This window comes from Artemia franciscana, chromosome 7, assembly GCF_032884065.1.
Source record: "Artemia franciscana chromosome 7, ASM3288406v1, whole genome shotgun sequence".
In the NCBI taxonomy this organism is placed as follows: Eukaryota; Metazoa; Arthropoda; class Branchiopoda; order Anostraca; family Artemiidae; genus Artemia; species Artemia franciscana.
This window is the reverse complement of record NC_088869.1, coordinates 24,571,513-24,587,919: the sequence shown is the minus strand read 5'-3', so window position 1 is coordinate 24,587,919 and position 16,407 is coordinate 24,571,513. Positions and strand designations below refer to the sequence as shown.

The 16,407-nt window shown below is 35.9% G+C and overlaps 1 protein-coding gene across 1 annotated transcript in view; it reads right to left on the bottom strand.

Annotated features, from left to right (window-relative positions):
* LOC136029634 (nephrin-like) overlaps positions 1-16,407 on the bottom strand; it is a 225,769-nt gene that overhangs the window by 89,061 nt on the left and 120,301 nt on the right. Inside the window, exon 7 of the mRNA XM_065708135.1 lies at positions 7,308-7,452. Coding sequence (XP_065564207.1) covers positions 7,308-7,452 — 145 coding nt within the window. The remainder of the gene's footprint in view (positions 1-7,307; positions 7,453-16,407) is intronic.

Below are 16,407 nucleotides of genomic sequence, written 5' to 3'. Positions count from 1 at the left end.
CATGTTGTAGAAATTCTAACAAAAGCAGAAGAAGTGGAGGCTGCCCTCAAGTTGCGTTTAGAGGATGAAGTAGATTCTGTTTTGCCATCAGGCTTGGGGATTGTCAACGCATATTTTGTCAACCTCGCGGGTAATGTCAGTGAAACCAGACTGCAAGCCAAAGAGGTACAAATCCTTGGACAAATTGAGTTCCTGCTTTTTCTAACGGTAGCCACTCCAGTGCAGCTAGGAATAGTTATAGGCCTAAAGATAGTGTGGCATGTTTTCTTTATTCGAAAATGGGAACACATTAAGAAAAATTTTCGAGTCCGCTTGACTGAAGGCTTAAGCTCCAGAGGTCACGTTTAGACGCAAGTTTTAAACGTGACTGCCCAGAGATAAGACCTGCAACATCCCTTCGGGTTAGAGTGAACGAAGTTTCTGGTTCAAGTTATACGAAGGGTTTCGATGTTGAAATGTTTTTGAACCTGCAACATCCCTTCAAGTTAGAGTGAACAAAGTTTATCGTTCAAGTTGGACGAAACCTTCGATGGTGAAATGTTTTTTGCCAATGATCTTCCTCTAATATCTCCGTTTGATACGGGGGCTTTTCGTTCTCTTATCAGGAAATCTGTGTTTAGGAAATAAAATACTTCGTGTAGATTACGAAAGAACAAACAATATGGCTTGATCCGAAGTATTACCAGGAATCCTCTTTCGTTTGTCGCGCATGAGGTTCCCCTTTTGAATTTGGCAAATGACTCAGTGAGCATTAAAGTTTTTGTTTTTCCAGCATTACAATACCCACTGGCTATTGGTTTTAAAGATATGGTCGAAAATCAAAAATGGTTGAAGATCAACCAGAGCAATCTGTTTTGTCTTCGGAGAGGCTTATTACTTCTCCTCAGTCAGTCAAACAGGCAAAAGTTTACTTTTCTAGGACTAAGGATGTGCACAGTAAATCTAGTTTCATAGTAATCATGATTTTCTGTCGTTAGAGTTTTTTGGTTAGAACCTGAATTTAAAGTTGTGGCAGAGGATCAATAAGTAGATTCTATTGGTGGAGACTTCAAAATATGGATCATGAATAATTCAGAGGAGTTTTTCAATCTTAAAGAAAATCATGTTCCTTGGAAGTATGCTTCTAGTTTTATCAGACGAGTTAGTATCATATCTTAAATTAGTCGTAAATCATGTAAGTGCTGAATATCTCTGGTTCTGATTTGTCAAAATTTAGTTTGCCGGTACAGCTTGAATGTCTCAGCTGAAAAGATTTTCCACCTTGTTTTAACTCTCCCATATTCCGTTTGTGGCATTGAGTGAGCGACTTTTAGACTTAGAGTACAAATATCATAATATATTAGCAACATATGAAACACATCTGGAATATTATGATTTAGTTCAACATGAAATAAATAAAGGTGTTTCGATGCCATCTTGCGTGTCACGAATATCGAGAGTTAACTCTTGCAGGGCAGCAACATGGCATTAGATAGCTAGGCCAAACTCATAGATGTGTGGGATCCATCAAACTCGAATCGCAGTGAAGAACATGAAGCCATTGCAGTATCTTATTGGCATGTTCAAAGAGACTCGAAAAATACCATGCCATTGATAGAGGTATTTGAGACTTTGGATGGGAGAGATTGTTTAGGCACAGCTATGGTTGCACTTATTAAAACAGCTAGTAAGTCATTTTAACAACTGTGTTGCGTAAACTATCCAATGACTCTATCACCAGAAGATGAATTGGTAATTATCAATAAAAATATGTGTTAGATAGGTAAGAATAAATTTGTTGAGGGTAGTGGGGAAATATCGGTCCACGACCATGACCATTCAAGTAATCCAATCTTATCGGGAGGGAGAAACTTTCGTGGACTGGCATTCAAATCTTTTAATTTAAACGTTAAGCAGCAATATTTTCTACAAGTTTATAAACACAATTCTAACTAAAATTCTTAATTGCTATTACCAATGTCGGCACGTTTGCAAAAAAGCTAAGTTGTAGGTGGCACATGGGTAGATGGGTCTTTCTCATATAATATCATACTAAAATTGTCTTAGAAGTTGCTTATCTCAGGCTTCAAATGGAAAACTGTTTAAAATGATAATGTGTACTTGAATAAAATTCGCTTTCTACATTTATATAGTTTCTTCCCTAGAACTTTGAGCCAATTGATACAAGTACAAGAAATGACTATTTTAGTAGTTTTACTCACGTCCAACAGTGCTTTCCAGATGATGAAATGTATGATTTATTAACGAGTATGGGCGTATACCCGTATAAGTACTACAACTCCGCCTCGGGGCTACGTGAGGAAAAAGTAATGGCCATCGAAGCGTCTTACGATTCACTTAACAATCATCAATGCACCATTCCGGACTATGAATTTGCTAAGAAGCTTGGGCCAAGGGAGGGTGTAAAAATGAGAATATTTACTGTAAAATATGCCTGGAAAGTAATGTATTAACGTTGTTGGATATTGTCAGTAAAAATACCGACAAAATTTACGATAAATGTTGGTTGGATTTGGGTTATTATCTATTGACTCCGCTTCTGCTGGTGAATTTAATTCTTTAAATCTGAAAGAAGAAACAGGTCTGATCACTGACGTTGATCAGCACTTGTTCATTGAGAGGTTAATGAGGGAAGGGTATGTTGTCCACAGGGGTCGTATCTTGGAAGCTGATATGACTGGAAAGAGCAACGGTGAAAAGACAAATGCAGTTTGTCTTGATATGAATTCCTTTAGCCGTCGGCAATATCTCACTTCTCTTTGATCTTGAATAAATTGTTATGAAATAACAATTTATTTTTCAGTCCTGGTTGAACTTCAATGAGGTAGGGATGCTGGGACAGTTTTGAAAAACTGTTCATTTTAGTTTTATTGATTTTATCCTCTCGTAAGTTGTTTTTTCTCATTTGTATTGCTGAGGACGGCCCTTGGACATAGGGCCGAAATATTCATTCTAATTTGTTTCCCACTGTCTTAAAAAATTCCTTATTGTTCTTCTTGTTTTTGGTGTTTGTGATGAAAAGGCAGTGTAGTCTTCGTCGATATTTACTACTCCATTGCTCTAAAATAGAAGTGATAAAGATAATAGAGCCCTTGAATCTAAGCTTAAACAAGATTCATATGCATATATTCAAACAGATCGGGAAGTGATACTGTTAATCCACATGTAAAATAGGTTTTATTGAAATACATTACAATACTCTATAGTCATAGTCTCATACAGAAGGCATGGGCTAAAAATTTGACAAGAACAATTCGGCTTATAACAATTCTCGAGATATTGTCCATTGGAAAATACAGCTGCTTCTATTCAAGATATGCATAATATCACGTTGATTTATAATTAATATCATCAGTAGTCGCGGTCCAATCATAGTCCTCATGAAGTTCATCACAGTAACAATACGCTTGACATTTTTAAAAACAATATTTCAATGAAAGGAGACAGGAGAAAAAAAAAGAAATTTTATGGTGGTGATACAGTTCGGATCAATTGATCAAGTAATATTTATGAAAAAGGAAGTTACTTGTTGTCCACTGAAGTGTTAAAAGTATTAGACGCTGAAGGTATAACGTTTCGTCTACGTGATATTAAAGGTGAAGATATTTCTAGCGATTTTTGTTAGTATGAATTGCAAAGAGTTAAAACAATGGAATGTATCAAATTGAAAAGATATTTAAGAGTCGACCTTGCAAGGGTAAGAGACAGGTGCTTATTCGTTGGCTAGGATACAACACTGATTTCAATTCTTGAATTGCCACTGAAGACTTTTACAATGCCTAATGATTTTTATGTGACATTCATGCCCAATGTCTCCAACGTACTCAATATGATTTATAATAAAATAAACCAGATTCTTCCACCCAAAATAACTTAAACCACGAACATACTAGTCACTTGAAAATAAAAAGGAATCAAGTTTAGGATTTTCTGTAATCGTACAAGGGTTGATATTTTCCCATTGACCACGTTTGTCAAAGTTACAGTTGGAACATTGACAACGTCTAGTGTGCGAGTCACTAGTCTCTTCAAAACAGAAGTTACAGTCTTTATTTTGCCTTGCGTATCTTCTTCACTATTTACTTGGATTGCAAGATCTACACTTTTTGTTTTAGTCATTAGTAATTGTACAATTATCACAGGATGACCAGCTGCCCGAGGTATACAAACGCAATGGACATGTGCGAAACATTTTCAATGTTGACTGTCTCACTTCTAAGGGAAACCGACTTGCAAACAATAAAATGAATTTTTTTGCTATCACTTGTTGCTTATGCTGATCGCTCATTAGGTCACTAGAGAAATGAATGGAGTAAATGAAACTCTGGCTAATCTTCAAAAAGATGCGTAATATCATTTTGTTTTGTTTCGATTAGTTTATCAATAAATTGCCTAAATGCCTTGGGACCACGACACATAAGTCTCAGACAGTGATTCAAAGACGAAAACTCATTGTTCATTTTAAACTCTATCATTCCCTAGGTGAAGATTGACAATCTTTGAAAACTATCATCTATATTTCACCATTTCAACAAATTAACGAGATTCGCTATAATTCTCTGTCTGTTCCCTTTGAATGATAATTCTTTCTCGCTAGTAAAGAACTCTCCCCTTTTTTATCGATTGATTCATGGTTCAATAAATGAATCCTTGGATAAACTACCATTGGCCCTAATGTATTTTTCAGGGGGATTGTTTTTTATCAATATATGTTTAATTTCCTTGCCGATAATCTCTGCTAGTTCACTTTTTATTTTACTTGTGGTTTCATTGTCTATTACGACATTATGTTCATATAGGTAACAGTTTCAGCACCTAGACAAAATATGTTGCATAATACTGCTACATGAGCATGCTTTTTTCTTCTTTTTACCTTTCGCTGAATGGTAATAGTAGGAGAATATTAATAGGTTTTATCAATGGGTAACATGTTGCCACCAACAATAGCAAGAAGTCGGCCTTCGTCATTAACTAAAAGTTATATGTTTGCTTTCTCTTTGATCACTATCACCTCTGGAAATGCTACTCTAGCATATCCACCTTTGTAACAATTGAATTTTCTTGGTACTCCGAAGAAGTTTAACTCCTTAATATCAAAGTATTGCTAGCATACATATCCAATAGTTTTTTTGCATTACCCCTTATTTCATACGCCGAATATTTCGCTTTCCCGGTATTCAATATTGCTACTACGCTATCATGTACATACACCTTCTTGGAATATTTCAGTTTCAATTAAGACAAGATAAGATGTCGATGTTTAGTTTTTCGATGTAGAAATCATACTGAAGTGATTCGTGAGATCCAACAAGTCACACAATATTACGTCACCCTCAATAAATACAACATTCCCTATTAGTTAACATGCACCTCTATCTTTTGGAAAATTAATAGCACCTGTGAATTGAAGAAACTTTAAAAAGTTTTGGGATTGGGATTCACAGGGATAGGGCAGTCGTTAAAGTAATTATGTCCCCACTACTGCTGTTTTACCTTTTTCTGGTAATTTCGTTGAGATAACTGGAAAATAAATTGTGACAAAATTTTCTAGAGGTAATTGTTCACTGATTATGTAGTTTGTGACATCCCAGTGTCCTAAGTAACTAATTTCCACCCTGTTCTTTTGGAAATTATTGCTTCATCCTAAAACTTTGGTGAAAAGTTTGGTATCTAACACCACTTTTCACCAAGTCCCTTGTTTTCTCCGCTAAGTCCTTCAAACAAGTAGATAGCCACCACAAACAGAAGTTCTTAAATTTTAATTTTTAACCCAAAGTTAAATTCGAGTAAAATTTCAAAAAAAAATACAGTTGTGCAGTTCTGATACATTGCGAGGATGGAGAGTTCACTTAGAAGATCGATTAGTCATTTTTGATTTCTTCTTCTGTTTTTTCTTTGATATCCACAGTTCTGATTGTGTTTGTCTTATAACTTTCTTGAAAAGGAAGACGAACTAGCAAAACGGAAAGAAGAATCGAGGAAAAATTTAGGAATGACCTAAAAAGGAATAAATTCATCTAATATCTTACACAGTTTTTTAAGGCTGCAGGGAGAGATAAATTGCCATTTTGAGCAATCCGGACGGTATTTCTAAGAAATAACAAAATGAACTAATGAAATTTTAAATTGGGAATTGAAAATCAAGCTTACAAATAAAGTGAAAAGTAGCAGGAGGAGTGACAAGATTGACAAAAGGAGTAACCCCAACTCCAATTACCGCATATTTGTTATAATTCTTAATTAATCGACCCACCTTTTTTATGTGTTTATTAATCTTCTATTAAGAATCGTGTCTGCTTTTCTTAGTTTCTTTCCGCTATTTTGAACATTGTAAGCAATATTTCTTTTAAGTCATAGTGACAATTCCTACTTTCTTTGGCTCAATTCTCGTAAGTTTCGGTGCAACTCCTTTTTCATCTGTATAGAATGTTTTTTAATGTTTGATATTTTTTGTTGCAATTTCAGCTGTACTTTGTGCTTTCTCGGTGATATTTCTTGGAATTTCGGGTATCATATTCGGGCAATCTCAAGAATAAAATTTTTGGCCTTGGCAACCTTCAAATCAGCGGTGACCGATTTTTTTTTTTTCATAGAAAGTTCCATTCTAAAATTACCATTTTTGACTCGAAACAATGGAATATTGGAGTAGAGTGGTAAAATGAACAATAATCTGAGTTGTGTTAACTTTTAAACTAAGATATTTTAGAATGGCATTGTCTGTTGTCCATCCTGATTAAAAACAAAAATAAACGAAACTTGACCCAGCCTCGAAAGTTCAAAAGTCTTTCTTTCGGTGACAACGTAACTCAGCCCTAACCAGCACAACCCTTTTAGCCTAACTGATATTCAACTCAAGCTTCATTCAAGTCAGTTCAATGCAATTCAACTCTCTTTTAACTCGAGTCCATTCAACCCAAGCCCATTCGATTGCATCTAGTGCTGATAAGGCCCATTCAGCCGAACACCTTGAAAACACCCGATTTAATTATCTTTAATATTCTGTTAAATCCGATAGTTCAAACAATTCCTATTCGATAATAAATTCTTCATCTATAGCTGTTCTGTCAGAAGGAATCCATAATACGCCAAAAAGAATGTCTGTGTCCGATTAGGTTGAAATTTAGATCCTTACCTTCCCTGCAGTAGCATAAAATAAGGAATGACCTAGCAATAATTGACCAATTATAAATTGAATTTCATTCAAGTCAAAAATTTTATCTCTTACAATTGATTGAAAAATCCTCTAAAATTATAATTTGAACAACATAACCGGTAAATGAAAAGTGGTAAAAATATAAAGAACTTACATGTCACATGGAGTTTTAGAGAATCTTCTATAACAGCAACGGGAACATTAGGGTTTATGGCTCTACAAGTCAGCATTTTACCGTTGTCATAAGGCGTTGGATATAAGACTATAGTTGAAACAGATAGTTTTGTAGAATCTAAAACCTAATGATGAAATTAAAATATATAACGAATTTCTAAAGAATTTTTACCTATTTATATTTCCTTACATTTATAAATGTCAACATTATGTACAATGCTATATAATTGTGCATCGGCTATAATGGAGGCTGTTCGGTGGATCTTTGCGTAGATGGAGAGAGTTTGCTTGAAGCTTCATTACTAATCGTAGCTAAGGACAACAGTGCAATCCTTATAATGTATTAAATAAAAGAAGAAGTTTTTTAACTGAAAGTAAGGAGCCACATTAAAACTTAAAATGAACAGAAATTATTCTATATATGAAAGGGACTGTCCCCTCCTCAACGCCCCACTCTTTATGCTAAAGTTCGACTCTTTCTCACAAGTCTACTTTTTAAAACAATAAAAAAACTTTAGCATAAACAGGAGGGGGCGTTGAGGAGGGGACAGCCCCTTTTGCACACTGAACAATTTCTGTTTGTTTTAAGTTTTACTGTCGCTCCTTACTTTCAGTTAAAAAAAAATATTTTTTTCTTAATTTCTGAACGTTTTTGAATTAATTCAGGTTTTAGTTTTGGTTCACCGTAAATGAATAATTAAAAAAAATGTATATTAATTTTATTTTTTTGCTAAACGGCTTTCTCGAAATTTTGATCAGACTATTTTGAGAAAACGAGAGCGGGAGAGGGGGCCTAGTTGCCATGCAATTTTCTTGGTTACTTACAAAGGGCGTTAGAACATTTATCTTTAGTGGTAGTAGTAGTAGTAGACATATTTAATAGCAAAAACTTGACAGCTATCGCTGATTTGTGTTTCTTTACAACATATACAAAATCAAACTACACTTGTAAATATAAATCAAGCTATAAATATTAACTCTTATACATTTTGACGAAAACCGGGACGAAAGAATTACCATTTCGGTTTGTTCTTGCTTTAACGGGAACTAACTTATCTTGCTTTCTCGTTCTTGATGGTGAAGGTTGATCAGGTAGAATGTCAAGGTGCTGAGATTTAGAAAACAAGTACTTTCCGAAACTCATTATCAGAGTTTCGTACCGGTTTTGGAGTGACGGCAGTCCTAGCACTTCCAGAGCATTTTCGTAGGAGATGTCACGGCGGCCCAAGATGATCGATACCGCTCGCTTCTGAACCGATTCAAGCTCCTGACAAAGATACACTGTTCTAAGTGCTGAGGGCACCCAAACAGGGCACGCATATTCCAGAATGGGGCGGACATACGCTATGTATGCATACTTAATACTTTCTGTGTTTGCACTGAACCTACGCATACCGTTTAAAGTCTGTAGACAAGCGTTTGCACTTTTAACCACGTTTTCAATATGTGCGGCAAAGCTGAAGTCATTGGAAAAAGTAACTCTAAGGATCTTGATGCTGTTTATTAGAAGGAATGGAACATTTGGCTCCATAACATCACTTTTTAGCGGGTTAAATCGCACTATCTTCGACTTGTTCACATTAATCTCAAGATTTAGCTCCGCGCACTCTTTTGTGAAAACACTGAAAAAATTTTAACTGAATTGTGGCGTCACAACTCTGTTTTGTACTAAATATTTCAGGATAAATGACAGGTCATCCACGAACTTGTAGCGGTCGTCATAGTCAGTTATGAGGAAGTTAATTACAGACAAGAATACAGTAGCTGCAAGCTTAGTGCCCTGAGGGGCTCCACAGGTGGATGAGGACCATTCGGAATTGGTATCACCTTCGTAAAGAGCAAACACACGATGCATCCTCTGACTGAGAAAGTCTAACACGAGCGTAAGAGTCTTTTTCTTAGCCCCCATTAGCCTGAGATTAAGGGCAGCTACAATGTGATTGATTAAATCAAATACCTTTCGGAAATCTATGGCACCAAGGTCTACAAAACTGTAACCTTTTTCGACCAGCTTAAGGACTCTATCGTACATTACTTTATTTACGGACGTTTTATTAGTCACAAATATACGTAACTTACGAGTTAACTTACATAACGAACTTCTATATTCGTAAAATTTTATTACGTATATGACAGAGTTTGTCCCTTCGTCAATAACCTCCTCTTTACGCTAAAGTTTAAATTGTGTTCCACTTCTTTAAGAATGACCCCTGAATCAGCAAGGCCGTTTAATTAGGATAAGTGCCTCTTTTTAAATTACTAAAAATACTTTAGCGTAAAGAGCGAGGTATTGAGGATGGACAAAACTCCCTCGTAAACGTAATAATTTCTGTTCGTCTGAAGTGTTAATGTTACTTCTTACTTTCAGTTGAAAAACTTGTTTTTTTATTTAATTTCTCATTATGTTTTAAATAATGCTTTCAAATCTAGTGCCCCCTTCATTGAAATACTTTTCCCCCATGAAAAATTCCTCCATGGAAAGATCCTCTGAAGATTTTTGGTCACTTAAAAAGGACACTAAAACTTTTAATTTCCGGTCGACACGTTCACCCCTAGGAAAAAACAAAAAAACAAACACACATCTGTGATCTTTCTTCTGGCAAAAAATATAAATTCCACATTTTCATTAATAGGAGCTTGAAACCTCGACAGTAGAATTTTCTGATATGCTGAATCTGATGGGGTAATTTTCATTAAAATTCTGTACTGTTTAGGGGCTGTTTCTCCTTCTTTTGAATATAAAGTGATTTATAAGGCTTGTAACTTGTGATAAGTAAAATGAAACTTGATAAAACATACATATTTAAAATCAGTATAAAAATTCAATTCTTTCGATGTATCTATTGTTATCAAAATTCCGTGTTTTAGAGTTACGGTTGCTATTGAGCCTGGTTACCGCAAACTGTTTGATTTGTTCATATATATTCTTCTTAAAAAACGGAAGTAAATTCTATCTCTGCTCTCTTTACCTAACAGTTCGTGGTAAAGAACTGCAAGTAAGGAGTGAAGCAGCTCAATAGTAAACGAAACTCTAAAAAATTGCAATTTTGGTTCCAATAGATGTATCAGAAGAATTGGCTTATTATGCTGATTCCAAATGTATAAGATTCATTAAGTTTAATATTACCAATCAAAGGCTACCAGCCTTGGAAAACTTGCTTGATATTCAAGAAAGGGTGAAAACACCCTTAATAGTCAAAAACTATCAATGCAAGTCATACCATCTGATTCAGCATGTCAGATATCCCTACTGTAGAGGTTTCAAGCTCCTATCTGGAAAAATTAAAAATTGGATTTTTTTTGCCAGAAGAAAGACGACAAATAAGAGTTTTTTTTCCATTTTGATCGAATCGAACAAATGGTCCTAAAATATCAGATAAGGCTCATTCGAAAGGAAATTTAAAGGTCTAGTGATCATTTTAGGTGGACTTTCCACGCGCAGAATTTCCATTGGGAGGGAAGGGTGTAAACTTTGAAGGTAGTGAAAGCAGGCTAGATACATAATTAAATTCTTAATCATAATTAAGTTCTGTGAAACTCCCACTTCCTAGATGACTACATTAATATTATAAATTCTGAATATTTGCAGGTACTGTCAGTTTAAATTGGTCAGTTCCTGTCACATGCTTCAATGTTTGTTTCCTTGTTTCAGTGTATATAAGCCAACGTTTTAGATTATTTCATTCAGTTCTTGTTCTGTTTCTGTCCTCGTCGTGTGTACTTTTAATGTATTATATGTGTAAATAAACATTTATATATTATACACATAAACTTTATGAAAGTTAGAGACACTTGACATCCTCTACCTGTAGAACCCCAGATTGTAGTCCAACCAGTGTTTCCACTATGGGGATTTCTCCCCTAAAATGGGGATTTTTTAAGTCTTTTAGGGCGAGAGTTCTTTTTAGGGTTTTGGGGATTTTCTAGGGATTTTTTTTCTCCCATGGACTTTTACGGAAATTTTTGGGGTTTTCCTTTAATTTGTTCATCATCTTCTTGATCAGAGAAGCAGGATAATTCGATTTAGGATCTGTTTCCTTGCGAATTGAACTTGGAATCACAGAGAAGAACTTCTTCAGTTGCTTAAAAAATTTTAACACCACACAGATTTTGAGATGTACAGGAGTCCTAAGTAACAAACTAGCAACAAAGAACTGTTTGAAACAGTTCCATGCTGATTTGGGCTTCAAACAATAATTTCAGCTTGGACTGTTCTCGATTAATGAAGTCATATGGTTTGTCATTTTTGGGTTGTTTTTCATAAGATTATTTGGTAGACAGCATGTATTTTTTTACAGGTCAGATAAATAAAGTTATTATTTATTTATAAAGTTATTTATTTATATTATAAATAATTTCAGATAATATATTTTGATAGTTTTATAGGGTACGTAGTTGTTTTTACTATAGTAAATTTTTTTGACAAGCATTGCATGTACGATTCTTTTTCTCCACAATACTTGTATGATGTTTACGATTTTTGTGTAAAATCAAAAAAACTTGAACTCGAACTTGTAGCCAGCTTTATAAGCACTGACGTGAATAATAGAGGTAGGCTATAACTATTCGAACACCTCTCTTACCGTTTCATTACCCTAGTTTTTAACAGACAAACAAACTGACAGCCATTTTTTTAAAAACAATGGCACATGTAAAAATAAATGGATTGTGTGTTTTTGGCAAGCCTACGTACCCAGGGAAAAATCCTGTACCTTCATACTATAATTGGTAAATTTTTTGTTGTTCATTTTTTTGACTTACAAATAAAGTGAACATACCACTCGATGTCTTTTTTTATGTTCTTTACAAATGTAACAATTACTTCTGTCTCAAATTCAAATTTAAGCACAATTTGAGCTCTTGTAACCAAAATATTTCTAGTTTTGGGGATAAACAAAAGCTTAAAACATTGGTCTCAGCATTAAACTTCCTGCAGAAGGACTATGTGGAATGAACTAGTGCTTTAGAAATCGGTGTGAACAATCGGAAGTTTTAACTTCCCCTTGAATGCGTTTACTTGGGTCCAAACGGACAAGATTCCCTCTGTACGTCAAGGTCAGATACCGCCGTCCCCCAGATTCAATCGAAGTAGTTCTCAAAGCTGCACAGGCGTTCCATATCAAAGCAGTAGGCCAGATACAGAAAAGGTTCCTTTTTGAAGACGATATTTACAAATATGCTGAAATGGTTGACCCAGTGTCAGCCCAATCACTTCAGCCTGCCTCTCTGCTACCTTTTGTTAGGAAGTATGGACAGATCCCATGGGTCGGAACCAAAACTGAGCAGGAGTGGAGGAGGCAAAGCCTCATCGATATTGAAAACGTCAAAATAATGGATGCCGTGACCTGCTGGTGTTTGGTATATCAGGGGAAGATAAGGTCTGATTACGTTTTACAGGTTACGATTGAACAGTATTAAACATCTTGTACTGTAATCTACATTACAGTATTACATTTTCTTTTCTATTTGCTTAATATTATTTGAAGTATATTTGAAGCTATTTGTATTTAGCTGATGATTAAAAAGCACTTTAAACAGCATGACAAGACATTCTATTATGGTAGTGATAGCTAGACTTCAACCTAAGAAGCCAAAATATGTTACCTTTCAATGGTACGGGTAAAATGAGATAGGGAGAAGCGGTTCAGGGAGTAATTAGAAAATGGGAGATCTTTAGGGATTTTGGAACTGAACATGGGGATTTCTAGGGATTTTTCAGCTCTTTATTAGGGATTTAAAAAATGAGAAAGTGGAAACACTGAGTCCAACGCTACCATAAGACTCTCAAGAAGAGAGCATATAGAAATAATTTACAGAGAAGTAGTAGGAGAGAGTACTTTACAAGGGTCTGGGGCCGAGCTGTTCAGGGTGAATTTTACACAGGGAGAATTTGCCAGAATTCTTACTTAAAATTCTCTTATTTTTATTACTTTCTCTTTGCCGACTCAGTTTTACGCGTGGTGATGTTAAAGGTAATTGTCGGGGCGCATTTCTACCAGGATTGAATTGTCTAGAATATATTTCCGCGGGAGTAGGGGAAGAGGGGCAGTGTTGAGGTAGAGCCAGATCTCATGGCATTATTTAAAGATAAATCAGAAATTAAATAAAAAAAATAAGTTTTTTCAACTGAAAGGAAGGACCAACATTAAAACTTAAAAGGGACAGAAATTATTATGCATATGAGTAGGGTTGCATCCTCCTCAATACCTCGCTCTGTGCATCAAAGTTTGAATTTAGTCCCTAACCTTTAAGAACGACTCATGAAACACAAGGATTGTTTAATTATAATAATAAGAAGTTGTTTTTTATACCAAAAAAAATTAGCGTGAAGAGTGAGGGATTGAGGAGGGGAAAACGCCCCTAATAAGTATATATTATAATATATGTTCGATTTGAGTCTCAATTTTGCTCATTGTTTTCAGTTAAAGAAACTATTTTTTCTTATTTAATGCAAGTAACCATGGGAAAAAATAAACACGCATGCGTGAAAATTTAATTTTTCTAGATAGTGACTTTATGTGGTTCTATGGACGTTAACACGTATGCGTGAAAAATTAATTTTTCTAGATAGTGACTCTATGGGGTTCTTTGGACGTTACAATTATTATTTTTCCTAGAGATAATATTACAAAAAATAAATTCATAAATACCAAGTTTCATTGTATAGCTTTCCTCAAGATCACACTTATTCGCTAGGGAAGGTATTTAAAATGAATTTAGAGCAAGCATTAATAGCATATATTACTGTTTAAAGAAGTAGTTTTTAGGGAAAAGTTCTATTGATTAAAGTAATTGGGTGGAAATATTTAAACCATGGAGCTTGCTTTACGTTTTTGATAATGAATCATATCTACGAATCAAATTAATGGACATGTCTAATATAGGCGTGTCTAATAAATTATCATTATTATTACTATTGCCATATTTACATTATATTCCAGTAAGAGTTAGTCCTAATCTCAAGATAGAGGCGCCATTTGGGGGGGTCAGGGGTGGGAAAATGCCCACCCCAGATTTTCCAGGGGGCCCAAGCTTCCACCAAAAAGGGCCCTTTGCCAGCCATAATAATCCATTCTGTCCATTTGATTTGAAATTACTGCACGCCTATTAATCAAAGAGGGTAAATTACCTGACGCTCCCCAGGTAATTACGCTATTTGCTATTAACCATTGTAAACTTTGAAAGTATGTTAGATACATAATAAAATTCTCAAGTTCTGTCAAATGCCCATTACCTAGATGATTATCTATCCTTATAAAAATAAGTTGTTTATGTGTTGACTGATGTCATGCATGTTTGTCGACTGACGTCATTATAAGGATTGAGCATTATGCCGTCATGAAGTTGTTTGTCGACTCACTTCATGTTTGTCGACTGACGAAATTACAGACCGGGACACAAATGACGACCGGGACACAGAGAATATAAATGACGACCCGGACACTCAAAGAGAAATTACAGACTGGAACACCGGGACACAAATAACGACCGGGACACAGGAAATATAAATGACGACCGGGACACAGGGACACAACTACAACGGAGACGCCGGAGGGACACAGGAGGGAAACATAAAGGACGCCCAGGACACAGGGAATGTTCGATTAGCAATCACCATCAACAAAGCTCATGGGCAATCATTAGAATAATGAAGTATAGATCTGAATACGGATTGTTTTTCCCATGGACAATTATATGTTGCATGTTCAAGAGTATATGACGTCATTATAAGATGACACTACAGACCGGGACACAGGGAATATAAAGGACGACCGGGACACTCAAAGAAAAATTACAGACCGGGACACAAATGATGACCGGGACACCGGGACACATGGAATATAAATGGACACAGGGAATATAAATGACGACCGGGACACTCAAAGAGAAATTACAGACCGGGACACCGGGAATATAAATAACGACCGGTGTCCTCTATATATATATATATAAGAATAAGTTGTGTGTGTGTTTTGTGTTGACTGACGTCATGCATGTTTGTCGACTGACGTCTTTGTAAGGATTGAGCATTGTGCCGTCATGAAGCTGTTTGTCGAATCACGTCATGTTTGTCGACTGACGAAATTACAGACCGGGACACCAGGACACAAATGACGACCGGGACACCGAGACACAGGGAATATAAATGACGACCGGGACACTCAAAGAGAAATTACAGACTGGGACACCGGGACACAAATAACGACCGGGACACAGGGAATATAAATGATGACCGGGACACAACTACAACGGGGACGCCGGGGGGCATAGGGGGATTCATAAATGACGACCGGGACACAGGGAATGTTCGATTAGCAATCACCATTAACAAAGCTCAAGGGCAATCATTAGAATAATGAGGTATAGATCTGAATAAGGAGTTTTTCCTATGGAGAATTATATGTTGCATGTTCAAGAGTCGGTAAACCTGACAATCTATTTATATGTACAGACAATGGTACAGCGAAGAATGTTGTATATTCGCAAGATATAAGTATATAAGGCTTTGTATATGACGTCATTATAAGATGACACTACAGACCGGGACACCGGGACACAAATGACGACCTGGACAGAGGGAATATAAATGGACACAGGGAATATAAATGACGACCGGGACACTCAAAGAGAAATTACAGACTGGGACACCGGGACACAAATGACGACCGGGACACAGGGAATTAAATGGCGACCGGAACACAGGGACACAACTACAACGGGGACGCCGGGGGGCACAGGATTTCGATTAGCAATCACCATCAACAAAGCTCAAGGGCAATCATTAGAATAATGAAGTATAGATCTGAATACGGATTGTTTTTCCCATGGACAATTATATGTTGCATGTTCAAGAGTCGGTAAACCTGACAATCTATTTATGTGCACAGACAATGGGACAGCGAAGATTGTTGTATATTCGCAAGATATAAGTATTTAAGGCTTTGTATATGACGTCATTATAAGATGACACTACAGACCGGGACACAGGGAATATAAATGACGACCGGGACACTCAAAGAAAAATTACAGACCGGGACACAAATGATGACCGGGACACCGGGACACATGGAATATAAATG